General features: G+C 47.7%; 1 protein-coding gene across 12 annotated transcripts in view; it reads left to right on the forward strand.

Annotated features, from left to right (window-relative positions):
• Window positions 1-4,937: 4,937 nt before the first annotated feature.
• Window positions 4,938-27,847, forward strand: part of TMCO4 (transmembrane and coiled-coil domains 4) — a 93,469-nt gene continuing 70,559 nt past the window's right edge. For 7 of the 12 annotated variants that reach the window (XM_073794982.1, XM_033842121.2, XM_073794994.1 and 4 more), the window contains exons 1-3: window positions 8,553-15,422; window positions 19,134-19,228; window positions 23,991-24,168. In XM_073794982.1, coding sequence (XP_073651083.1) covers window positions 23,999-24,168 — 170 coding nt within the window. In that variant the 5' untranslated portion in view covers window positions 8,553-15,422; window positions 19,134-19,228; window positions 23,991-23,998. Of the gene's footprint in view, window positions 4,996-8,552; window positions 15,423-19,071; window positions 19,229-23,990; window positions 24,169-27,847 lie in introns of those variants that run through there. The other 5 variants (XM_073794990.1, XM_033842107.2, XM_033842113.2 and 2 more) reach the window with 5 other exon arrangements.

The raw sequence follows: 27,847 nt of genomic DNA on the forward strand, positions 1-27,847 counted from the left end.
TATATATAATTTTGTAAGTCAAAGATATCTCAATAAAGTTGTGTGTTTTTTTTTTTTTTTTTTTGGCGGTACGCGGGCCTCTCACTGTTGTGGCCTCTCCCGTTGCGGAGCACAGGCTCCGGACACGCAGGCTCAGCGGCCATGGCTCACGAGCCCAGCCGCTCCGCGGCATGTGGGATCTTCCCGGTCCAGGGCACGAACCCGTGTCCCCTGCATCGGCAGGCGGACTCTCAACCACTGCGCCACCAAGGAAGCCCAATAAAGTTGTTTTTAAAAAAAGAAATATATATACTTTTTGTGTGTTTGTGAACCTGTAAGTCACAAAGAAAAATGGTTTAAATATGAGTTTAATTAATGGCCTTGATTATTAGTTTATCAGAAACAAATAAAAATTGTACCTCAACAACAACAACAAAAGATTCCATAGCATCAAACTGTGTTCTCAATAGAATAAGGATTAAAGGGAATAACTTTCTCATGCATCATTCAAGGTGATTTAATGCAAGTTCATGTACCAGCTGAAGATACCTTGTGTACCACCAGTGATACAGGTCTCATGCACTGAGGTCCATATCAGTGCAGATCAGATCAGGGATAAGTGCAAAGCGTTCTTAGATGAGAAGCAGGTAGAGGGTCATCACTCAAACTTCTGTATAAGAGATAAGGCAGAAGACTACAAAATTATTACCTAACAGACAAGAACAATGGGGGAAAACACTAACCCAAGTGTCTTTGACCCTAAATGGCTGCCACTTAGATTGGCCAATTCTAGCTGATAGTCCCGTTAACAGACAGATGTTTAGTTCTTTGGGTCAAAGACACCTTAGAACAAACAAGAAACTGCTCAGCGATGTAACAATAGCCATAGTAACCAGAAACCATCCACAGCACCCTCCACCCCGACCTTCCTCTGTGGTTGTGTCCAGTCCCTCCCCATGGTAGCCCTGTTTATTTGAGTGTCATTAGGAAAGAAGTGACCATAAACGAGCTTCTGTGTCATTCAGTCTCAAGTTCAGCACAACGGCATCATAAGGATATTCTACGGGAAGGGATGTGGGGTTGCTTTCAGTGACATCACCCCAGAATTCAGTACCATTCAACAAAGGCTCATGCCAGGCCAGCCCCCACTCACATCCCGGAAGGACAGACATCAATGGAGCATAGCAAAGGAGCCTCCTTCTTTGGGGGAACCATCATCCAAAACTGATCTAAGTACCTTTGAACCTGCACTGATGTTTGAGCCTACGGGATGGCAGGATAGCAGAGTCAACCAGATCTGGGATTAAATCCTGGCTCTGCCATCTTGTAGCTCAGTGACCCTGCCCAAGTTATTTAACCCCGCTGAGCCTCAGTTCTTTTCTCTGTGAAGTGGGGCTAATAATAGCACAAACTGCATAGGATTAAATGGTATAAAGTATGTATGGGACATGAAGAACCAGCCACAAGGATAATGGTCCCTGAACAATATTCATGGTTATTTCTGTAATTTCTGGAAGAATCAAATCCAATCAATTGGTTCTTCTACACCTGGTGGAACACCAGAATCACCAGGGCAACTTGTTAAAAATATAAACTTCTAGGCTTCCACACCCCTGAGAAATTCTAAACTGGTTTGGTGAGGGGCAGGACCCAGGAACCTATGCCTCCATGATATACTTTTATTGTGCCTAGCCCATAGTAGGCACTCAACAAATACAGGCCCCTTCCCCGACCTGGACCGTTGAAACAGCTTCCGAAGCAGTCACTCGCGCCCACTCTTATCCATTAGTCCACCACCAGGAGCCAGTGGGATCCTTTGAAAAGGTGAAAATATGTCACATTGCTGCCCCAAGCCCTATACAACTCTCCATTTTATACAGATTAAAATCCATAAACAAGGCCCTACATCAGTGGCTCCTGGACACACGTTAGAAATACCTGGTGAGCTTGTGAACAATAACTAGGCCTGGCCTGACCCCAGACCAACAGAATCAGAATCTCTAGGGGTGGGGCCCAAGCAGGGTTGCCAGATAAAACAGAGGACACCCAGTTACATTGAAATTTCAGATACCCAATGAATAACTTTTTAGTATAAGTATGTCCTGGGAAATAGTGGGACATACTTGTACTAAAGAAGTATTTATTTCTTGTGTATCTGAAATTCCAGTGTCACTGGGTGTCCTGCATTTTCACTGGCTAAGCCTCGCAACCCTAGGCCCAAGCATCAGCCTTTTTATAAAGCTCACAGTGACATGGCCCTCGTTGCCTCTCTAAGCTCATCTATTCCTCTCCCCCAGCTCTCTCCACTCCAGCCTTTTCCTTGAAAGTGTCAACCCCCTTCCTCCTCTCCACAGCTTTGCAGTTGCTGGCTGCCTGTGAGACAGGCTGGGACCTGGGACCTGGGACCCTTTGCTGCAGTGCTTACACCTGGACAAACGTCTCTTCAAGGAACAAAATACAAAGAAACTATAAGGGACTAAAAATAACTGCATGCATGTGCAGTTGGGGCAAATTCTGGACAACAAGATACAAGAAGACCAAAAAGCCCAACCGCCACTTCTGAAGAGCTGGAAGCAAAAGCAGGGTACTGCGCATGCCCCCTGCACACACCACCAAAGGGGAGGGCAGATCCCCTAAGCCACCCCTCCGGCCTGACCCCTGGACCCGCCCCTACATTTACCCCACGAAAGGAACCAGCTTGCCCCCGCTCAGGGATCGAGCGAGGGAACCTGTTGCTTGTCCTTGCTCCCCCCTGTTGCAGCAGGGACCCCAATAAAGCCTTGCCTGAATTTCTTGTCTGGCCTCTTAATCAATTTCTATTGATTAAGGAGGCTGAGAACCCTGGTCAGTAACACCTGGGATGCTCTGTCTATGCCAGATGCCAGCAAGCCTCCCTGACCACTGCACCCTCTCCCCCAGGTTCCCCTCCCCTTGCTTTACTTTGTCTTTATAACACTGACACTGATGGATTATCTACCTGTTTGGTTATTATTGTCCATCTCCCCTCCCTCACAAACTAGACTGTAAGCTCCGTGACTTTGCTGAAAACACTCTGGTTCTTACCTTGCTGTATCTGCAATGCCTAGAACCTCACCAGCTACTCAGTAAATTCTGGTTGAATTAGTTAATGGTGATGAAAAGGCTTTTCCTTCCAGCACGAACCCCTAACCATTCCTTCCGGAGGAGCTGACAGAAGACCTCTTAGCAGAAGTATCTTTTACCAAGAATGAAAGCAGCTAATTCTTACTGAGCATGTCCTGTGTGCCAGACACCATTCAAAGCACTTTACCTGCATGTCCTCATTTCATCCTCATGACAGCACTGGATGGGGTCATAATTATCCTCATTTTACAGAGGAGGAGAGTAAATTCTTCAGTGTCCAACACCAAACCTCAAAAATCTCAAAGGCATACACCAGAGGGGTAAATATACTTTCTCCACCTTTCCTTCCTGTAGCCTTCATTCCGGATTAGCTCCCGTGTGCTGTTCAGTGGCGGGGACTGAGGTGAGGGATGGGCACTGGGCAGGGCTGTAACAGATCCAAAGTCTGGAGTCAACAGTGTTTAACACAGAACCTCTCTCGAACTAGAGACGGGGCAAGGCTGTTGTGCAAAATGGTGCCTGGTCCCACAAAGCCAATCCGGCTAGAAGGGGCCAGCGGACACTGAACGAAGGAGGGATGGCTGGAAGTTTTCTGCTGGCGTCCACTTCCATGTGGTTATTAATACTGCAACTGACAAGACCCACGTGCTGAGATATAGCCCCTATGCCCCTGAAGGGTGCGCGCTACTAACCCATTTGACCCTCACAATGGCCTTGTAGGTAGGTAGAGCTGCTGTTCTTGGTCCTGAGTGGCCAGTGGAGAGACGAGGAGACAGAGGCCTAGAGCATTCCACAAGAAGCATGAGTCACAGACTTTGTATTGGAAGCTGGTCTCTGACCCTGGCCAGTGCCTTTTCTGTTTACGGTACTGGGCTATCTTTACCTGGAGAAACAGTAAAAACCTTGTGGCCACAGTGATTCACACTCCAGCTCTGGCACTCATCATTAGTTCTGTGGCTTCTGCACAGCCTCGACCTGAGCCTCGGTTTCCTTTCGTGTAGCACAGGTGTGATGAGATTCACAGGACTGCTAGAGGAATGAGATGCATTCATTATACGATTCTGAGCACCTATCAAGTGCCAGGCACGGTCCCTGGGGCTGGGCACACAGCAGAGGACTCTCCAGGCTTTTAAATTCTAGTGGGGATGGCAGGCAATCCACTGCCAACAGGAAGATAAACCAAACAATTCCACAGAGTGAGAAGTACTGCGATTGACACAGAACAGGACTGCGCGCCAGGAGTGGGATTCCCCAGAACTTAGAACAGTACCTGGCACATAGTAGGTGCTCAGGAAGTATTTGTTCTCTGGCTGAACGTGCTGGGTGGTCAGGGAAGCCTCACAGATGCCACCCTGCGTGGACACCGGAGTGGAGAGCTGGGGCCACAGGGCCAGGCACGGGAACCTCAGACGCAAAGGCCCTGAGACCAGACCAAACTTGGCGTTAAAGAAACTGAAAGAAAACTCAGGGAGCGCATGGATATCTCATCACGCAGTAAACTTCCAAGCACTGTATACACATGCGGGAAGGCTGTTTCTGTGCCTGGTTCTTCGATTGCAACTGATTTACTTTTGGCGACCGAGCCCCTGGCAAGCAGTTTCCGCAGAGCCGAAGCCCTGTGGCTTCCCCGAAGGCGAAGAGACCCACAAACCGAGTCTCGCGCCGGACTGGCCCGTCACTTCCTGAAGCCGGCACCCTCTGGCGGGATGGCGGCGGGGCGAGCGGCTCGGGACACGCATTTCGGAGCCCGGAGCCCGGAGCCCGGAGCCCGGAAGGACCAGCCGCGCACGGGGCGGGCGGCGTGGCGTCAGGACCAGTCGGGACCCGCGCGGGGGGAGGGAGGGAGGAAGGGAAGGAGGGGCGGGGCCGGGGCAGCCGGGCCGCTTTCGCCGTCGCCTTCGCCGCCACCTTCAGGTAAGAGGCCCGCTCCCCGCCGCCACCGCGCCGGCTCCGCGCGGGGAGCCCCAGTCCCGGCTGGCTCGGCCCGCGGACTCTTTGCCCCCGCCCCGCCCTCCGCGCCGACCTCCCCGGAGTCAAGGCCTTCGTGTGGTTGCTTGTTTTCCTTCCGAGCCGGAAGTGCACGTAGGAACCACACGCCCGGGCAGCAGATGGGGAAACTGAGGCCGGGCGCAGCACTCAGGCGTCCCCTGCCTCCCTTGATAAATGAGGACGCTGGTCCGGGCCAGGGAGGGGAAGGGACTTGCCCAAGGTCACCCGGGGTCAGTGGGCTTCCACTTGGCTCACGTGGCCCCTCCAGCGCCCCTCACCCCCCCTCCTTGCCCCTCCAGACCTCTGAGCTCACAGGACACACCTAAACTGAGAATTCCCCGGGGGGCGGGGGAGGGAGGTTGGGAATAACCTCTGCAGAAAAGCCCCGGCCCCAGTGTCACAGGGAGCCCAGGTCGCCTCATCCTGACCCCTGCTGTTAGAGGAGGATGAATTACTGATACTAACTTTGGAGTGGATTTTACACCTGGGTAAGCTGAGGCTCAGAGAGATGAGGGAATTTCCCCAAGACCACACCGCTGGGAAGGAGGTCACGATACGAACCTGGGTTCCCCGACTCCACAGCCTGGCCCAGTGCCTGGCACAGAGGAGGCCAGCACAGTGCCCGCTCTCTGCCCTGCTCGGCCCAGCACAGGGAGTCGGGACCACAGCTGGGCTAGACTGGGGGCCTTGGTCTAGACACTACTGCCTAACATGGAGTAGGAGTCAGCAGTTAGTTCTCTTTTCCCCTAACTCGGTGTTCATTTCAGGGCAGAAACATGAAGCCTTCTAAGCTTTGGGGGCATCCAGCAAATATTTATTGAACACCTGCTGTGTGCCAGTGTGTGCACTGTTGTTTGTTTGTTTTTAACATCTTTATTGGAGTATAATTGCTTTACAATGGTATGTTAGTTTCTGCTTTATAACAAAGTGAATCAGTTATACATATACATATGTTCCCATATCTCTTCCCTCTTGCGTCTTCCTCCCTCCCACGCTCCCTGTCCCACCCCTCTAGGTGGTCATGCACTGAGGAAACAGCAGTCAACAAGACAAGTGGTGCCCTGGGGTGCGGGGGTGGAGGGGGGGTACATTCCAGAGGGTGGAGTAAAACAGGGCCCTTCAGCCTGAGGGGCAGGCGGGGAAAGGCTGAGCCTAGAGGAGGGACCTTTGGAATCTTCTCTACCATGAAGTCTGAGAAGAGGGCGGAGAGAGATCAAACCTCACAGCCTCAAGCCCTCTGAGCCTCCAGCCCCCCTGGGCCTGGTTTGAGATGCTCTGTCAGCCTGAGCTCCCCCGTCCCACCACCCAGGGATTTGGGGGAGAGGGCCTAGGTGGGTAGAGAGTGGGCCAAAGGGAGCCCTAAACTGACCTCAGAGCCTGGAAACCTAGCTGTGTGATCTTGGATATGTCATTCTACCTCTGTGGGCCTGTGTTCTTATCATAGAATGGGGGTCATAATACTTCATAGCATTGATGATGGTATGCCAGAATGCTTCAGAAATGGGAAAGCAGGGTCCAGAGTGTGGCCCCTATCAGAGACCTTTTGCCAAATCAGGCGTAAGCAAGGGGGTAGTGTTTATTTAGAGTATATTTATTTAGAGACCCTAGTGACCCTGTTGATAACCTGTGAGTGCTCTCAGTAAAGAAATACATGAGGCAGAGGGAGGGTGGCTGAGCTCAAGGCGAGGAGTTTGAGGCTCCCTGCTCGGCTCTCTCCGGAAATAGAATGCTTATGTCACTGTCAGCATTTCAACTTCTCATTTTTTTATATTTTTAACATCTTTATTGGAGTATAATTGCTTTACAATGGTATGTTAGTTTCTGCTTTATAACAAAGTGAATCAGTTATACATACACATATGTTCCCATATCTCTTCCCTCTTGCGTCTCCCTCCCTCCCACCCTCCCTATCCCACCCCTCTAGGTGGTCACAGAGCACCGAGCTGATCTCCCTGGGCTTTACGGCTGCTTCCCACTAGCTAGCTATTTTACGTTTGGTAGTGTATATATGTCCATGCCACTCTCTCGCTTTGTCACGGCTTACCCTTCCCCCTCCCCACATCCTCAAGTCCATTCTGTAGTAGGTCTGCGTCTCCATTCCCATCTTACCCCTAGGTTCATGACCTTTTTTTTTTCTTAGATTCCATATATATGTGTTAGCATACGGTATTTGTTTTTCTCTTTCTGACTTACTTCACTCTGTATGACAGACTCTAGGTCCATCCACCTCACTACAAATAACTCAGTTTTGTTTCTTTTTATGGCCGAGTAATAGTGCATTGTATATATGTGCCACATCTTCTTTATCCATTCATCCGATGATGGACACTTAGGCTGCTTCCATCTCCTGGCTATTGTAAATAGAGGTGCAGTGAACATTTTGGTACATGACTCTTTTTGAATTATGGTTTTCTCAGGGTATATGCCCAGTAGTGGGATTGCTGGGTCATATGGTAGTTCTATTTGTAGTTTTTTAAGGAACCTCCATACTGTTCTCCATAGTGGCTGTATCAATTTACATTCCCACCAGCAGTGCAAGAGTGTTCCCTTTTCTCCACACCCTCTCCAGCATTTATTGTTTGTAGATTTTTTGATGATGGCCATTCTGACTGGTGTGAGGTGATACCTCATTGTAGTTTTGATTTGCATTTCTCTAATGATTAATGATGTTGAGCATTCTTTCATGTGTTTGTTGGCAATCTGTATATCTTCTTTGGAGAAATGTCTATTTAGGTCTTCTGCCCATTTTTGGATTGGGTTGTTTGTTTTTTTGTTATTGAGCTGCATGAGCTGCTTGTAAATTTTGGAGATTAATCCTTTGTCAGTTGCTTCATTTGCAAATATTTTCTCCCATTCTGAGGGTTGTCTTTTGGTCTTGTTTATGGTTTCCTTTGCTGTGCAAAAGCTTTTAAGTTTCATTAGGTCCCATTTGTTTATTTTTGTTTTTATTTCCATTTCTCTAGGAGGTGGGTCAAAAAGGATCTTGCTGAGATTTATGTCATAGAGTGTTCTGCCTATGTTTTCCTCTAAGAGTTTGATAGTTTCTGGCTTACATTTAGGTCTTTAATCCATTTTGAGCTTTGTTTTGTTTATGGTGTTAGGGAGTGTTCTAATCTCATACTTTTACATGTACCTGTCCAGTTTTCCCAGCACCACTTATTGAAGAGGCTGTCTTTTCTCCACTGTATATTCTTGCCTCCTTTATCAAAGATAAGGTGACCATATGTGCGTGGGTTTATCTCTGGGCTTTCTATCCTGTTCCATTGATCTATATTTCTGTTTTTGTGCCAGTACCATACTGTCTTGATTACTGTAGCTTTGTAGTATAGTCTGAAGTCAGGGAGCCTGATTCCTCCAGCTCCATTTTTTGTTCTCAAGATTGCTTTGGCTATTTGGGGTCTTTTGTGTTTCCATACAAATTGTGAAATTTTTTGTTCGAGAAGAGCTAACACCTATCCTTCTCAAACTCTTCCAAAATATAGCAGAGGGAGGAACACTCCCAAACTCATTCTACAAGGCCACCATCACCCTGATACCAGAACCAGACAAAGATGTCACAAAGAAAGAAAACTACAGGCCAATATCACTGATGAACATAGATGCAAAAATCCTCAACAAAATACTAGCAAACAGAATCCAACAGCACATGAAAAGGATCATACACCATGATCAAGTGGGGTTTATTCCAGGAATGCAAGGATTCTTCAATATACGCAAATCAGTCAACGTGATACATAACGAATTGAAGGAGAAAAACCATATGATCATCTCAATAGATGCAGAGAAAGCTTTCAACAAAATTCAACACCCATTTATGATAAAAACCCTGCAGAAAGTAGGCATAGAGGGAACTTTCCTCAACATAATAAAGGCCATATATGACAAACCCACAGCCAACATCGTCCTCAATGGTGAAAAACTGAAACCATTTCCACTAAGATCAGGAAGAAGACAAGGTTGTCCACTCTCACCAGTATTATTCAACATAGTTTTGGAAGTTTTAGCCACAGCAATCAGAGAAGAAAAAGAAATAAAAGGAATCCAAATTGGAAAAGAAGAAGTAAAGCTGTCACTGTTTGCAGATGACATGATACTATACATAGGGAATCCTAAAGATGCTACCAGAAAACTACTAGAGCTAATCAATGAATTTGGTAGAGTAGCGGGATACAAAATTAATGCACAGAAATCTCTTGCATTCCTATACACTAATGATGAAAAATCTGAAAGTGAAATTAAGAAAACACTCCCATTTACCATTGCAACAAAAAGAATAAAATATCTAGGAATAAACCTACCTAAGGAGACAAAAGACCCGTATGCAGAAAATTATAAGACACTGATGAGGGTTTCCCTGGTGGCGCAGTGATTGGGAGTCCACCTGCCGATGCAGGGGATGCGGGTTCGTGCCCTGGTCCGGGAGGATCCCACATGCCGCGGAGCGGCTGGGCCCGTGAGCCATGGCCGCTGAGCCTGCGCATCCGGAGTCTGTGCTCCGCAACGGGAGAGGCCACAGCGGTGAGAGGCCTGTGTACCGAAAAAAAAAATAAAAGACACTGATGAAAGAAATTAAAGATGATACAAATAGATGGAGAAATATACCGTGTTCTTGGATTGGAAGAATCAACATTGTGAAAATGACTCTACTACCCAAAGCAATCTACAGCTTCAATGCAATCCCTATCAAACTGCCACTGGCATTTTTCACGGAACTAGAACATTTCAACTTTTAGAACCCTTGCCATCACATGTACTACATCAGACAGATGTGGCTAACTTTGCAGCTTCCTGAGTCATCTTGAACAAGCTAAGTGACCTGTGCCTCATCTGTAAAATACCTGTCCCCAAGGTTGTCATGGGGGTGAAAGCGGCCAAAGCCACAAACAGCCCTGTGTAGAGCTGCCACTCTGGGAGCCTTTTCAGTTTTTAAGCCCAAGGCCTGGGAGTGGTTGGATGGGCACAGTTGACCGCATAGGTTGCCATAGCGCAGCATGTACCAGCATGAGCACTGTTTAGACGCTGGAGGTACAAGCGGTCAACAAGACAAGTGTTGGCCTGGTTGCGGTGACGGGGAGGTGCATCAGGGTCAGAGCCTGGAGAATTTCTGACGAGCCTGAAACCATCTCTCCCTGCACTGGTACCACCAGGCTACAAGTGCCTGGATCAGGCTCCTGGGCCCACACATGTGAGACCTGAAAAATGTCATTAGGTGGTTTATCATCACTCTGTCCTTTATGACCTGAGGGTTTTGTAAACATTGCCATACGTTTTAAACTGGGGCTACAGATGAAACAGGGGCCTCGATGCCATGTGTTACAATGGGCAGGAGGGGACTGGGGAGAGGATATTACCCACTTGCCACTCAGCCGCCCTCCACTTGGCAGCCAGACCCATCTTTGGTACCACCATCCGCTCAAAATCCTTCTGTGGCTTCCCACTTTCTTAGCATAAAGAACAAAACCCTTAGCACGGCCCATAAGGCCCTGTAGTCTGGGCCCCACCTACACCTGGCCTCCTCCTCCAGCTGCATCTCTGATCACTTTATCAGCAGTCCTCTGTGCTCAGGCATGCTGCTCCCTCCAGCCTCAGGACCTTTGCACGTGCTCTTCTAGACCGTTCCTCCTCCCTCATCTCCCTATTCCCAGGTTAACACCTGCTCATCCATCAGATCTGAGCCCAACCTAGACCTGCATTCCAAGTTCCTCAGGCCACAGGACATCCCCAGGTGTGTGGGAGGTTTAGCTCAAGGTGGAATTATACACTGGATATTGCTGGGATTAATTTCAGCCTGTACCCTGTCACCCACCCAACCCCCTCCACACACACACACATACACCTTGCAACTGTAACCTTCATGACTTCCGGGACTGGTCTCAGTTTGCTCATAGGTGCTCAGTAATGAAGTCTACCTTTGGGAGTAGCTCTTGAGCAAATATTGGGACCTTGCTTTGTATAAAACCGTATTGTCCTTCATCAAAAAAAAAAAGAACACTGAAGTCACTTCTTAGTTTTGGGGGTAGGTGTTCATGCATTCATCCTTTCACTTACTCTGCCAGGCACTGTTCTAGGAGCCATCAGAGAGCTTTCTCTAGTGGGGCCACAAACAGATAAACCTGTAACCCATTGCCAGGTGGTAGCAAATTTGATAAACAAAAGTCACGCAGGGTCTGATGGGAGCAGGCAGTGGTGGCGCCTGCTGTCTTAGACCTGGATGAATAAGGAGGGAACTCTGCTGGGGAGGTGGGGAAGCACAGATGTTCTGAGTGGCATCCACTCCCACCCTGAGCCTCCTTGTCGGGGAAACAGGCACAGGGGCAACCAGCCTTTATACCTGAGAGGTATATACCTGAGAGGAGGTGAGGCAGCCCAGAGAAAGCCTGGTGGGAGGTTGGGGGTGGCTTGAGAGGTGGCAGGCTGGACAAATCCAGGAAGCCTCATGGCAGCTCCTGAGGCCCTTTAGTAAAGTGGAGAAGAACTTGAGTTTGAAGTCACACATGCCTGTGGAGGGTATGTCCTACCTGGTCCTGCCTTTTGCCAGCTGTGTGGCCCTCACCTCTGTGAGCCTCAGTTTTCTCGTCTGTAAGATGGGGACAGTGTTAATCTCTTCCTTGTAAGGTTGTTGTGAGGCTGAAATGGGATCAGGATGCTTTTGAAGAAGGGCACCATTTGGACATGAGGACCCACATCAAGAAAAAAACAGCATGAGGTGAGGCCCTAGATGAGAAACCCAGCATGGGCTGGAAGCAGCAGATGGTTCAGTTTGGGGCAAGGCTGGCTGGAAGAAGGGAAGTGGAAGAAAACAAAGTTGAAAAGTAAGGTTGTTACTGAACCAAGCTCAGCTCCGCTCACCCACATGTAGTAAAGCCAATCTACTGACGCTGGGTTGTGGTGAAGGAAAGCACAGCGTTTATTGTAAGGCTCCAGACAAGGAGTCTGGGGAAGTCAATGCTCAGAAAAAGCCAAACTCCCCGTTGGGTTTCAGGGAAACTTTTTTTTTTTTTTTTGATATATAGTTGATTTACAATGTTGTTAGTTTCTGGTGTATAGCAAAGTGATTCAGTTATACATATGTATATATATATATATATACACACACATATTCTTTTTCATATTCTTTTCCATTATGGTTTATTACAGGATATTGAATATAGTCCCCTGTTATAGTAGTACCTTGTTGTTTATCTATTTTATATATAGTAGTTTGTATCTGCTAATCCCAAACACCTAATTTATCCCTCTCCCATGCCCATTCCCCTTTGGTAACCATAAGTTTGCTTTCTATGTCTGTGAGTCTGTTTCTGTGTCGTAAATAAGTTCATTTTAATCATATTTTAGATTCCATGTATACGTGATACCACGTGGTATTTGACTTTCTCTGTCTGACTTACTTCACTTAGTATGATAATCTCTAGGCTATCCATGTTGCTGCAAATGGCATTATTTCATTTTTTATGGCTGAGTAGTATTCCGTTGTGTAGATATATCACATCTTCTTGATCTGTCGATGGACGTTTAGGTTGCTTCCATGTCTTGGCTATTGTAAATAATGCTGCTGTGAACATTGGGGTGCATGTGTCTTTTTTAATTATACTTTTCTCCAGATATATGCCCATGAATGAGTTTGCTGGAGCATATGGCTACTCTGTTTTTAGGTGTTTTGTGGTTTTTTTTGTGGCCACACCATGCAGCACGTGGGATCTTAGTTCCCTGACCAGGGATCAAACCCACACCCCCTACAGTGGGAGCGTGTCGTCTTAACCACTGGACCACCGGAGAGTCCTATTTTTAGTTTTTTAAGGAACCTCCATGCTCTTTTCCGTAGTGGCTGCATCAATTTACGGAGAAGCATTTTTGAAGGCAAGATGAGGAAGGGGAGTCACAGGGTGTGTGACCAGCTCATGCACTTCTCTGATTGGTTGGTGGTGAGGTAACAGTGTGTCACAGGTGTTAACGTTATCAATCCTCAGGCTCCAGTGGGTCTGGGGAGCTACATGCTCAGGGTCATCAAGTAGTTAACTTCTTCCATTTGGTGGGGGTTTTAGCATCTGTAAAACAACTCAGGAAATGTGCATCAGTTACTGTTATCTAGGTACCTCAGAGAGGAGCTAAAGATTCTGTGACTGCCGTGTGGCTGATTTACTGTTTAAATTATTACCCGTTCTCCTGGCACAACTACTCCGTTTGTCACTACACAATCCTTTCAATCATTAATTCTTGAGCCAGGCTTTTGTGGCTCAGGGGAGGCCTGGGACACTACCGCTTTTCCATAAACAAGAGGCAGGCAGAGGACATGGGGGAAGGCGTCTGTCGCAGGAAAGCCCCACGGGGTCCTGCTCGGTTCAGGGTGTTAACCTGTGGACAGATGGAGCTAGTGAGATTCTAATTCGGAGGTTTTCAAATTGTGTTTGAAATCTTTTGGGCCACCTCAATGTATAAACTAGACCAAAGAGGAGCCGTGTAGCCTCGTAGTTAAGATGGCTGCCCTTGGGCTAAGACCCAGGTACAAGTTTAAATCCCACATCACTTATCCAGTGACCTTGACATTCATTTCTCAGGGCCTCTTTCTCCATCTGTAAAACAGAGATAATAGCACCTACCTGGTAGGATTATTGGGAGGAAATGAGATGATGCATGGAAAGGGGTGGCATTTACTAACATTGACCAAGTATTGACTGGTACGATTTTTTTAATTAAAAAAATTTTTAATGGTGATGAAATAGATACAACATAAAATTTGCCATCTTAACCATTTTGAAGTGTGCAATTCAGAAGTGTTAGGTATAATCACATTGTTTTGCAGTCGATCTCCAGACCATTTCAACTTGCAAACCTGAAACTCTGTACCCACTAAACAACAACTTCCCATTCCCCCTCCCCCAGCCCCTGGCAGCCCCCACTTTACTTTCTGTCTCTATGATGTTGCTTACTCTGAGTACCTCATATAAGTGGAGTCATACCGTATTTGTCTTTCTGGGACTGGTTGATTTCACTTAGCTTAATGTCCTCAAGGTTCAGCCATGTTGCAGTGTGTTAGAATTTCCTTCCTTTTTTAAGGCTGAATAATGTTCCATTGTGTGTATATAACATTTTGTTTATCCAGTCATCCATGGATGGACACTTGGGTTGCCTCCACCTTTTAGCTATTATGAATAATGCCGCTATGAATATGGGTATACAGATATCTTTTTGAGACCCTGCTTTCAGTGCTTTTGGGTGTGTAGCCAAAAGCGGCATTGCTGGGGCATTCACTGTTGAAATTTGGAGTTGGGCATGGATGGCTCCCCACTGTCTCTCCTCTTGCCCATCAGAGTAAGAGAGGTCCCTGGGACCTTGTGGAGCAGTTTGAAAACCAGTAGGTCAAATGAACCATTAGAGATTTTGCCATTTCTCCCCCTTCCTTCCCAGGAAGACTTCCCTCTTGAATTGTTTTTTAATTATCCCTAGTGGAAACCACCCTTCATTCAGCAGATGTTTATGAGTGCCTGCTATGCTTCCACGTGGGCAGAGGGAGAGGTAAACAATAAGCAATAAACATAAACAAGGAAAGGATGTAGTGAGTCAGACAGCGATGCGTGCTCTGGACCAAGCAGAGGAGCCAGTTAAAAGCGATTGGGATGAGAGGCTGGGGGCAGCATGGCTTCCCTGAGCTGTGAGATTTGAGCAAAGACTGGAAGGAGATAAGGGAGTTGGTCATGTGGTTATGGGGGAAGAGCACTTCCGGCAGAGGGAACAGCCAGTGCAAAGGCCTTGAGGTGGGAGCAGCATGCATGGTGGGATCCAGGAGCAGCAAGGAGGATGGTGTGTCTGGAGCAGAATGAGTGGAGGGGAGGGGAGGAGAAGGGTGCGCTACGTGTGGCCCGGGTGCCTTGATGGTGACTGTGGGTGAGAAGGGAGTCACTGAAGGTTTGGAGCAGGGAAGGCACATGATCTGATTCTAGTTTGAGGTGGAACTTTCTGGATGCTGTGGGGTGGATAGCTAGGGGTGAGGGCAGAAAGAGGCGGGAGACTGGTGAGGAGGCTCCTGCCAGAGAGATGATGGCAGCTTGTACGAGGATGGGAGTCAGGGAGGAAGGGCGCAATGATAAATGTGGACAAAACGTCCTTCAACCTGGGCATCCACCCCGATAGCACACTGTTACCCTCCCTGCGCCAGCACCCCGCCCTTCCTCCAGGCCACTGAAGTGAGGTTGGGATGGGAACTTGCCCTCCATGCCAACATCCCTGTTTTTTCTTTTGGTCTGTAGTGGGATTGTCCAAAACCCTCTGGGTTCTTCTATGTTGGAACTGTTGCCATGGAAACCTCCTGAGTTGCTGCAGTTACCACTGACCTCCAGTTTAACTTCCAGATAGAGGTATAGAACGAATGGGTTTGTCTCCTAAAATGCTGAGAGTGGGGAGTAAATTGGGCCTGCGTAGAATCTCCACTTCTAGGACCATGTCAAGATTGTCTTACTCTGTGTGTGTGTGTGTGTGTGTGTGTGTGTGTTTTAACTTTGGACTACAATCTTCAGAGTTTCTGGCTTAAGAACAGTGCTGTAGCTGTATTTGTTATAAAGGATTTCTTCAGCCAGATGTTCTTCCTTCTCCTTGGCTCCAGAATAATTAGTCTCAGCCTTCCTGTGACACGGTAGCTATCTCTCTGGTAATGATTATCTCACTGTACTGCAGACTCATTAAAAAATGCAGCTGTGGCCAGTTAACTCAGAAAAAGAGGAAGAGAGAGAGAAAAAGAACGCCCGACCCCCACTGGGCTCCCCCCCCCCCCCCCCGCAACACACACACACACACACACACACACATATCAAATTTGACCTTGGCCTTTACTGACTGCTCCAAGTTAAAAAAAAAAAAAAAAAGCCACAGCTGACTCACGTGTAAGAAAAACAAAAGAAGTTCATTCTTGCATGAGATCTTCTAAAGACCCAGGTCCCGGAGTTTTAAGGATGATTTAAAGGATTTTCAAGGATGATACTGACCACATTTGATTTTCTCCTTGGTGCTGACTTTGGAAGTTTTTCTTGTTCCAAGAAGAAATCCCACTGCATCGTTTATGGTGTCCGTCAACAAATGTGGGTTGAGCACCTCCTGTGGGTGCCTGCAGAACCCAGGTCAGATGTTCGGGAATGACCGTCTACCTCCACTACTGACAGAAATAACCCAGTCCGTGTTTTCTTTGGTGACAGATAACGTGACTGGTGAGAGAAAAATCCTGATTGTGGTGCATCAAAACGTGGTCCCGCTCCAGACGAACCGCTTCCGTCCCACTTCTGGGCCTTGCAGCCTAGCCGTTGACTGGTGTCCTCACCGTGTACATGTTGTTTCCCTGAGAGTTGGGGCCCTCCTGGGTCAGGTGTGGATCTTTCTCAGGGTTCCTTGGTGTCTTCACGGCACTTGGGCAGAGACAAGACCCCCAGGGAGTTGGGACTTACTCCATCCATTAGGGATGTCCTGAGCCCAGGGTGCTGCTGGACTGGCCCTGTGCACACGAGGTGGCCCCAGGCACACAGACACGGCTAGCCCTGACCAGCGGGGTCTTTTTCTCACCACAGGAACCCAGCTCGCTCTCTCAGAATCAGTCCAGCTTCTCAGACGTATTTGAGAATATCAGACTGGATCCTGGTCCCTAATCAGAACAAGGGGTGGAGGCCCCCGGGGACCAGCATACACAGTTCAGGTGTCACACCACCCACGGCTGCCACCACACTCCCTCAGCTGGAAGAGTCTGGGGCCCATCCCTTCCGCCTGGACAGTCCATGGCGGTGGAACCCTGGACTCCTCCATCCCACCGGCATGGATGGCTGAGAATTGCCCTTGTCCATCTTGTTGATGACAAGACCTGTTGGTCAGAGGAATGGGACTTCACTGTGACCTGAGCCCCACTGGCTTGGCTGGGCCACATGGGGCCAGGGCTTTCTGAGACTAAGCACTCCCCTTCTAGGGGTCAAGAACACAGCTGTTGGGCTTCCCTGGTGGCGCAGTGGTTGAGAGTCCGCCTGCCGATGCAGGGGACACGGGTTCGTGCCCCGGTCCGGGAAGATCCCACATGCCACGGAGCGGCTGGGCCCATGAGCCGTGGCCGCTGAGCCTGCGTGTCCGGAGCCTGTGCTCTGCAACAGGAGAGGCCACAACAGTGAGAGGCCCGCATACCGCAAAAAAAAAAAAAAAAAAAAAAAAGAACACAACTGTTTTTAATTCTTTAAAAAAAATGTTTTTATTATAAAGGCTCTAATAAGCTCATGACAGAAAATGTCAAAAATTCAGAAAAATAGGAAGAATAAAAATCGATTACTTCTAGGCCCACAGCCCCACCACCAAGAGACAAGGATCATTAGCATTTTGATGTACTGCCTTGTGATCTTTTTGCTCTGTGAAACATTTTTTAAAAACATAACTGGAGGGCTTCCCTGGTGGCACAGTGGTTAAGAATCCGCCTGCCAGTGCAGGGGACACAGGTTGGAGCCCTGGTCCAGGAAGATCCCACATGCCGCAGAGCAACTAGGCCCATGTGCCACAACTACTGAGCCTGCACCCTAGAGCCCGCGAGCCACAACTACTGAGCCCGCACACCACAATACTGAAGCCCGTGGGCCTAGAGCCCGCGCTCCGCAACAAGAGAAGCCACCGCAATGAGAAGCCCGCGCACCGCAACAAAGAGTAGCCCCCGCTCGCCGCAACTAGAGAAAGCCCGCGCGCAGCAATGAAGACCCAACACAGCCAAAAATAAAAATAAAAAATAAAATAAAACATAACTGGAATCGTACTGTATATCCAGTGGTGTACGTTAACCACCTCCCTGGAAAATAGAATCCCTTTGTTTGTAGCAGTTTCCATTTCTGTGGTGGAAATACTCCCTCTGTGGCCCATTTCAGGCTCCCAGCATCACTGAACACGGAGCTGGGAAGAGATGCCAGTATGAACCGGCATCAGTACACCATATTATAATTTAAAATCGTATCTATTTGTTCTGATCTTGTAAACAATACACAGTCGTTATTGAAAATTCATAAAACTTGAACATATAAAGAAAAAATTAAAATCATCCAGAATTGGACAACCACCGCCCCACCCCCCCGGCTTAGAGACAGTCACTGTCACCATCCCAATGTGAGTCCAGCAGTCCCCTCTGTACAGATGGAGACATAAACAAAATAACTGTCTTCAGAGTTGAAAAGTAATATGTATCTGTGACAGAATATTGGGGAAATCCAGAAAAGTCTCTGGTATCTCACCTTTCAGAGATCACTATAGGGGCTATTCATCTCGACATTTTTCTTCTCTGTGTCTTTTTAATATGGGTGGACTTGCGGCTTGAATCTCCTGGTTTGCAGGCATAGTATATACATTCTCATGCCTCATAAGGTAACCTCCAGGGGAAGGGTGTTGTCACTACTAATTGATTAAACACCCTACGGAAGCTTGAGAGGCAGAAAATATTCTGGTTCCTTGAACATGGCAAATGGCCCATTAGGATGAAGCTCAGGTGATTTGAAGTTTGAGGTAGTCCCTGAGCATCTTTCTGGCTCTTCAGAAGCATCTTCTCTCTTCTGCTGGGCTCTGGGACATCCCTGGGTAATTCCAGATGCTTGGCCCTTGTTCCATTCTCCCTTTCTCATCTGATGCTTGATGGGAGGGTAAGAATAGGAGTGCCTTTCTGGAGGAAATAACCTAGCTCTTGCTTAAGCCTGAACACTAGTTCATTCGTCGTGTCACGGGCAATTTCTGAGCACTCACCCTGTGGCAGGTAAGAGGTTGGGCACCAGAATACTGATATGGAGTAGATCCGGTGCCTGCCCTCTACTGCCAGGCTAACCAAGGAGCCAGTGCAGCACCCACGGCTCAGGGTAAAAGGACTTAGAACCGACAGTCCACGCACAGCGCGAGGGCTGTGCCCAGTGAATGGTAGCTGACTGCAAACCTGCGGGGGCAAAGCCCAGAAGAGTGGTAGTGGTGGTAGTAGGGTTAGCCCTGAGCCCCGGGCTAACCGATCCCTCTTTCCCACAGGCCTCCTCCAGATCCCACACCCTATGGACCCATGGGCTTGTTTTTCTCGTTTGCTCCTCCAGGGAAATTTGCATATTTCTCCAAAGAACCTTCAAGAAGCTGGACGGCCTGTTTTCAGACTTAGAGGGGAAGCCCACGGTTGTTTCTTGAAATCTGGGTAAGTATTATTTAAGGTTTCTTTCTCTTCAGAACCCTTGTCATTACTTAAAATGATCTTAATTTAAATGTCGTGAGTTTACATGTTGTCTGTCTCCCCAACTAGAATGTATCTCTATGGTGGAAGGTGGTTGTCTGTTTGTCCTAGTCACCGCTGTGTCCCCAGCATGTAAGACAGCACCTGGTACATATTTATTGTACGTATCTGGTACATATTTGTTTCTTTATTTATTTATTGGTTTTTGTGGGGGTTTTTAGCTGTGCTGTGTGACATGTGGGATCTTAGTTCCCCGACCAGGGATCGAACCTGTGCCCTGGAAGTAGTGGAAGCGTGGAGTCCTAACCACTGGAACGCCAGGGAATTCCCCGGTAGATGTTTATTAAATTAACTAACTGATTGGTTTGGAGTGGAGGCGAATATCTATTTTGGATTTACTTAGAACTTAAGGTTTTCATATTCTCTAGTGACATCCCACCTTTCCTTTTTAAATATTTATAGATTCACAGGCAGTTGCAGAAGTCATACCAAGGGCTCCCGTGTACCCCCACTCAGCTCCCCGCATGGCCATTGCCTTTGAGGTTAAGTCGGACTCCTTAACTGGAAGGACTTGGTCCTGCAGGGTGTAGCCTCTGGCAGCTTCCCCTCCAACCTCATTTCTTCCCTCCCAACCTCTACACCGACCCATTGTCCAAGGCCTGGCTACACTAAGCATCCTTTTGGTTCTTCAAAAGCATCCTCTCTCTTCTCCCTCTGGGACTTGACAGATGCTATCCCCTCTGCCGAGAACATTCTCTCCCCACTGACCCCACCCCTGTCTGATGTCACCTTCTCTGGGAAGCCAATTCTGGGTTCCCCTCTTTGTATTCCTCTATCTGTGTTTTCTCCATCACAGCATTTATCCCACTGGGTTGTCCATCTAGCTCTACCACTGTCCTGTTTCTTCTACTGGAATACCCTGTCCCATCCATCTGCAGGGCTGTCCCCCTTACTTCCTGCAGGCCTCTGCTGGAGTGGCACCTTTCATCCGATACTGTTGTCACCCCCCGCCGTCCTGATCACTGCATATCCCCCTCTCCCTAACTGTTCACTGCCCAACTGAATGTTTATATATTTATTTATTTACTTACTTACTTATTTAGTGGACTGTTACATCCAGATCCTCTGAGTGCTAATCTCAGTTCCACCACTTAATAGCTATGTGATTGTGGCAAGTACTTAAATGATTTGATCATGATGTATTGGTGTATTATTGCCTGTCTCCCACCAGAATGTAAGCCCTTTGAGAGCAGGGAATTTGTCAGTTTTGTCCCCTGATTTGCCTCAAGGCCCTTTTCATTCATCCAGCAAGTAGTTATTGAATGCCTGCAATACTCCAGGGCCTGTTCAGAAAGCTAGGGTTACAGCAGTGAAAACACAACCAGGGGCTGCCTCGAGAAGTTTATGTTCTACTTGTTTACACAAGTAAACAATATAATTTAAAAATATATTATTTAAGACAGGAGTAAGTCTTATAGAAATAGAACAGGGTGCTAGGATAGAGAGGCAGAGTAGCATGGCCTGGGGAATCAGGGAAGACCTCTCAGAGGAGGTGACATTCAGGCTAAGGCCAGAATGATGTGAAGGTCAAATGTAAAGTGTCCCAGACTGGGGGGAATGGCAGGTGCATAGGCCCAGAGGGAGGACCAGCTTACGTATTTGAGGAGCAGAAAGACAGCCAGCATGGCTATAGTGTAGTGAACAAGGCGGGTGTGGGGGGCATGAGCTGTAGTTGAGAGGCGGGCAGGGGCCAGATCAGGACTCTGTAGACTATCATGAAAGGATTGGTGTTCATCCTGGGGTGAATGGGAGGCCTTCGGAGGCCTTTAAGCAGGTGAGTGACGTGATTGGTATATAGGACAGCAAGGCCACTCAGGGTACTGTGTAGAGAATGGATTATAGGGCATCAGGAGAGTATTTTGTTGAATGAATGAATGAATGAATTTGGCCTGAGCTGAGCTCTTCATGCACGCAGCGCAACCCCCTGTCCCCTGTGGTTAGAGACAGGCCAGATCATGCTTCTCTGATTAGAAGGCCGTTTCTTCTTGAGCTGAGAACTAACATGGGGCTCCCCAAATACCAGCCCAATAAAATACCATCTTGGGTTCTTCTGGGTAATAGGGACAATTACCCCAGCTGCCAAGTGGCACATGGAGTTGTTTAAAGGTAGTAGAAATTGCTAAGCCTGCTACCATCAAGGCCAGGCGCTGCCCCCGGCGATGTCCTCAGTTCTTGGCTTATTGCCGTCCTCTTTGCCCACTGACATGGTCTGCGCTGATTACCTGAGCCAGGGAAATCTGCTACAAACAGATCTCCAACTTGGGTTTCTGGAGCAACCATTGGAGGCCAATCTTGCTGGGTGACATTGGGCATGGTCTTAACCTCTCTGGGCCTCAATTTCTCCATCTGAAACACCCTGTGCGGGTGTACAGGAGAGAACACGGGGTTTAGAACCAAAGTCTGGTTTGACTTTCATCACATACTTACTGTGTAACTGTGGGGAAATCGCTTGGCCTCTCTGAAGCTTATAGTTAAAGGAGAGAATCATAACGCCTCACGTCCTACTTAACCTTACATGGTAGTTGTAAGAATTAAATGGATTTAAAGTGCTCTGTAAACTGTTATGTGCTGTCCAGATGTTGGTTTGTGGCTTTTAACTACCTCAGAGTTATTTTGAAAAACTGATGCAATATTAGTTGTGGACAGATTTTTAAATAATCCCTCCACGGAGGTGATACTTTGAGAACAAAAGATTTTATTGCTCAGCTGGATGAGAACAAATTTGTGGACCAAAGTCAGTGTGGAGTATGGGTATTAGACTAGAAATCTCTTGGCGATAAGACGAGTGTTCGAAACAGAGATGGTGGCCAAGAGCTCTGGCTTTGGGCTCTGGTCTGCCATTTACTGGCATGTGACCCGGGCCCAGTTCTTCTCTGAGCCTGTTCCCCTCCGGTTTGAAAACTGGATGCTATGGTATCAGTAGTACCTGGCTCGTAGAGTTGGCTGGGACCATGCATGTTAAAAACTGTAGCCCCAGGGCCTGGCATCCAGCAATGGCTCAATAACGTTGCCTCTTACTATTACTTATACACCTTTGCTGTGTGCCAGGCACTGTGCTGAGCATCTTATTTACTTGTCTGTTGATTCTTTTTATGCATTTATTTCTTCACGGCCATGTCATTTATTGCTTACACAGCTCTTCCAGACACGTACTGTTATAGTCCATTTTTAGGCAAAGGAATCTCAGTGCAGAGAGTTGAGTTGCCCAAGGTCCCACATCTATGAGTTGGAGGCACTTAGATTCACACCCTGTCTGTCTGGTCCTGAGCCTGCATTCGTATCCACAGTGCCCTATGGTCACGGCTGGTACCCTTCCCAGCACCCGCTCCCAGGGCCCTTGGATGCCTGACTTGGCTTGCTTTGTCCCTTCCCCAATCCTCCCCACCCATCCCTTCCCTTCTTCCCCTTCTGCCCCTGGGAAGGAAAGAGAATAAAGGGAGGGACAGAGGAAGGGGAAGGAGACCTTGCTCCCTCCCTTCCTTCCTTTCACTGAAGTATAACATACATAGAGGACACAGATCGTAAGTGTACAGCTCAGTGAAGTTTTAAAATACATTTATGCCCATGTAATCACCACCTGGGTCAAGATATAGAACATTTCCATCACCCAGAAGCCTTGCTGTCCCCCTTCTAAGCCAATATTCCCTCCCACTGGCAACCTCTCTTCTGACTCTTCTCACTATAGATTGGTTTGACCTATTCTTCAAGTTCATATAAACGTGATCCTACAGTATATATTCTCTGGTGAATGACCATCTGCTTACCATTGAGATTCACTCATGTTGTGGTGAGCCAGACTTCGTTCTTTTCATTGCTGTGTAATATTCCATGGTATAAATCTGCATGGGTTGTCCATTCTGCTGTGGGTGAACGTGTGGGTTGTTTCATTTGGGACTATTATGAGTGAAGCTCCTATGAGCGTTTGTGTCTTTTGGGAGACATAAACCTTCATTTCTCAGGAGTGGAGTTGCTGGGGTGTAGGGAAGACACATGTTTAAATTTAGTGGATAAAGTCAAACCATTTTTCACAGGGTTGTACCAATTTACACTCCCACCAGCAGTGTATGAAAGTTCTATTTGCTCCTTATTCTCTTAGTATTGTAGATCTTTTTAATTTTAACCTTTCTGATAGGTGAATGGTAGTATCTCATCGGAGTTTTAATTTCCATGTCTCAGATGGCTAATTTACACTCCCACCAGCAGTATATGGAAGTTCTATTTGTCCCTTATCTTCGTCAGCACTTGGTATTGTCAGTCTTTTAATTTTAGCCATTCTGATGGGTGAGTAGCCGTGTCTCATTGGGGTTTTAATTTCTGTTTCTCTGATGCCCAGTGATGTTGAACACCTCTGCGTGTGCTTATTGGCCATTGGATATCTTTTGTGAAGTACCTATTCAAGTCTTTTGCCCATCTTAAATTTGCCTTGTTTCTTTTTCTTAGTGACTTGTAGGAGTTGTTTTTACACTATGGATACAAATCCTTTGTGATATACACATTGAAAATATCTCCCCCAGCCCCAGTCTCTTAAAGATGAGTAGAAGTTTTTAATTTGAATGAGGGCTAATTTATCTACCTTTTCTTTTATGATGTGGTAGTTTTTGTGTCCCGTTTAAGGAAGCTTTGCCTACCTGCTGAAAGCATTTTTCACTGGGATTTCTCCCTGCAGGGCTGGAAATGGCCACAGGGGACGGGTCGAGCCAGAGGCTGCCCCAGGTGGTCGAGCCAGGTGTGGAAGGGGAGCCACATCTGCCCACAGGCCGGGAGCTGACCGAGACCAACCGTTTTGCCTATGCCGCCCTCTGTGGCATCTCCTTGTCCCAGCTCTTTCCAGAACCTGAGCAAAGGTGAGTGCTTTTCTCTCACAGAGGGATGGTCATGCTTCTTCAGGGAGATGATTCTCGGCAGCCAAGCAGCCTGCCAGGTGTTACTGGACACTACAAAGAGGAGAAAGCCATTGTCCTTGCCTTCAAGGAGCTCACAATGTGGTAGGGGGCTAGGGCATCCCTCATTCAGTACCCACTTATTTATACCTTCACCAAGCATTTAAGGAGCACCTACAAGCATTTCACCAGGCACCGTTTGAAGTACATGGAAAGTGGACATGAGTAAGACAGACAAGGCCGGGGCTTCCCTGGTGGCGCAGTGGTTGAGAATCTGCCTGCTAATGTAAGGGACACGGGTTCGAGCCCTGGTCTGGGAGGATCCCACATGCCACGGAGCAGCTGGGCCTGTGAGCCACAACTACTGAGCCTGCGCGTCTGGAGCCTGTGCTCTGCAACAAGAGAGGCCGCGATAGTGAGAGGCCCGCGCACCACGATGAAGAGTGGCCCCCACTCGCCACAATTAGAGAGAGCCCTCACACAGAAACGGTGATCCAACACAGCAAAGATAAATTAATTAATTAATAAACTCCTACCCCCAACATAAAAAAAAAAAAAAGACAAACAAGGCCGACACTATCCCTGCCCTCAAGTAGGACACACCCTAATAGGGGGATAAGATATCTACATTCAGTGAGCACTTACTATGTGCTGAGTGTAGTACAAGGCCCCGTGGAGAAAACAAGGAAAAGCAAGGCCTGGTTTCTACCCTCCTGGTGCTTACAATCTGGGGGGGGGCGGGCACCCAAATGAGTGATTTTAACAGTGGACAAGTGGGCTGAGTGCCACGATGCATCTCAGGTTCAGTGACACTCAGTATATGGAGTCGGAATAGTAGAGTGGCTAAGAGCTTGGGCTTGGCCTTCAAGCCCTTCAAGGATTTTGCAGGGAGAGAGTTTGGAGACCAGAGGAGGGCGTTATTTGGAGAAACCAGGACAGTGACCCAGAGGTGGAGGGACACAGGTGAGCTGGAGGGACACACGCAGTTTTGCTCAGGGAGAATGCAGTTGACCTGGAGACAGCTTGGGTGCTGTGGATGGGGCAGAGGGAGGAGCTAACTCTGGCCCCAAAGGTCCAGATGGGGAGGGGTCCTGGGAGGACAGAGATATCATTCCTGAGACAGGGAGTGATGGGTTGGGGGCAGGAGATGGCATCTGCAGTGTTTTCAAGAACCGCAGCCCTCAACCCCAGCCATGGTCCCCAGGAGTAAATTTCCCCGTGCCTTGGGTCTTACCTGGGTTTTTGTTTGTTTTGCTTTTTTTCTTTGTCCCTCCCACTGGCCCAAACCTTTAGCGTTTTCATCTCCTTGGGGGTCACTTCCAGGAAGCCTTCCCAGACCCTCCTCAGCCCCCCAGACAGGAAGCTTCTCCACCTGTCTGTCCAGTGACCTGTCACCACAGCCACCATGCTGCACTGTAACTCTTCCCTGAAGGGCAGGAGCTGCCTCGTTCATCTCTGAGTTCCCAGTGCCTGGCACACAGCTTGGTGTAACACACGCCCTCGGTAAAGGTCTGTGAAAAGAAGGGATGGATGAATACTGACTTTCTTGGCACAGGAGACATTCCATGGGATTTGGACTTAGATCTGGGTTCAAGTCCTACCCCTGCCACTTTCCAGTTACATGTGGCCTTAGGCAGTTTATTTAACTTCCCTATGCATCAGTGTCTTCATCTGTAGAATAGGGCTAGTGATACCCACCTGCTGAGTGATTACAAGAATCAAATGAGATGATATAGTTAAAGCACATAGCATCGTGTTTGGCCCACAGTAGGTGCTCAATAAATGGCGGTGCTTGCTGAGTCTGTGACGTAATTTATTTGTTCAATTTCCTCATCTGTAAAATGAAGACAATCCTGGAACTTACCCCTACCATTCAGGGTACTTTGGGCTGCAAGTAACAGTACACTGTACTAAAAGAGATTTAAATAATAAAAGTTACAATGACCATCATCAAAAAATCTAGAAACAATAAATGCTGGAGAGGGTGTGGAGAAAAAGGAACCCTCCTGCACTGTTGGTGGGAATGTAAATTGATACAGCCACTATGGAGAACAGCATGGAGGTTCCTTAAAAAACTAAAAATAGAACTACCATACGACCCAGCAATCCCACTACTGGGCATATACCCTGAGAAAACCATAACTCAAAAAGATACATGTAGGGACTTCCCTGGTGGTGCAGTGGTTAAGAATCCGCCTGCCAATGCAGGGCACAACGGGTTCGAGCCCTGGTCCAGGAAGATCCCACATGCCGCGGAGCAACTAAGGCCGTGCGCCACAACTACTGAGCCTGCGCTCTAGAGCCTGCAAGCCACAGCTACTGAAACCAGCGCGCCTAGGGCCTGTGCTCCACAACAAAGACAAGCCACCGCGATGAGAAGCCCGCGCACCGCAACGAAGAGTAGACCCCGCTCACCGCAGCTAGAGAAAGCGTGTGCGCAGCAATGCAGACCCAACACAGCCAAAAATAAATAAGTAAATAAATTTATTTTTAAAAAAAGATAATGTACCACAGTATTCATTGCAGCAGTATTTACAATGCCCAGGACATGGAAGCAACCTAAATGTCCATCAACAGATGAATGGATAAAGAAGATGTGGCACATGTATACAATGGAATATTACTCAGCCATAAAAAGGAATGAAATTGAATTATTTGTAGTGAGGTGGATGGACCTAGAATCTGTCACACAGAGTAAAGTAAGTCAGAAAGAGAAAAACAAATACCGTATGCTAACGCATATATATGGAATTTTAAAAAGCAGTACTGATGAACCTAGTGGCAGGGCAGGAATAAAGAGGCAGACATAGAGAACAGACTAGAGGGCACAGGGTGGGAAGGAGAAGCTGGGATGAAGTGAGAGAGTAGCCTTGACATATATATACTACCAAATGTATAATGGATGGCTAGTGGGAAGCAGCTGCATAGCACAGGGAGATCAACACAAAGCTTTGTGATGACCTAGAGGAGTGGGATAGGGAGGGTGGGAAGGAGGTTCAAGAGGGAAGGGATATGGGGATATATGTATACATATAACTGATTCACTTTGTTGTACAGTAGAATTAACACAACATTGTAAAGCATTTATATTCCAATAAAGATGTGAAACAAATTCTAAAATCTAAAAATAAATAAACAATAAGAGATTTGTTTTTCTCACTTAACAAGAAATCAAAAGGAAGAGAGTTCCAGCATTGATACAGCACCTCAAAAAGCCTTTGGGTTGGCTTTTGTGCAGTTCTCTTAGCCTCCCCCTCCTGATCATAAAATGGCTGCTGTAGTGCCATACATCACAGAACAAGACCCAAGGCCAAGGGACGAACGCCCAAGGAAGAGGAGGACAGGGATTCTCTTCAAGTCTCTCATCAGGGAGGAACTCTTTCCCGGGATACCCTGAGAAGGCTTTCCCTTTTGTGTCATTGGCTAGGTCTAGTCAAATGCCCTCGCCTCACCTGCAAGGGAGGCAGGGAAAAAAATAAAGGCACTTGACATACTCTGTCTCCGTCATGGGAGGGGGCTTCTACTGGTCAGGAAGAAGGGGCTGGGGAATCACTGCTGCTGAGAAACGGCCATCCATCAGAGAGGGTGGTCTTGAGGAAGGAACGTGTTGATGGCCCCTGCAGAGCCCGGCACAGAGCTACTG

The sequence above is a fragment of the Tursiops truncatus genome, chromosome 1, assembly GCF_011762595.2.
Source record: "Tursiops truncatus isolate mTurTru1 chromosome 1, mTurTru1.mat.Y, whole genome shotgun sequence".
Lineage (NCBI taxonomy): Eukaryota > Metazoa > Chordata > Mammalia > Artiodactyla > Delphinidae > Tursiops > Tursiops truncatus.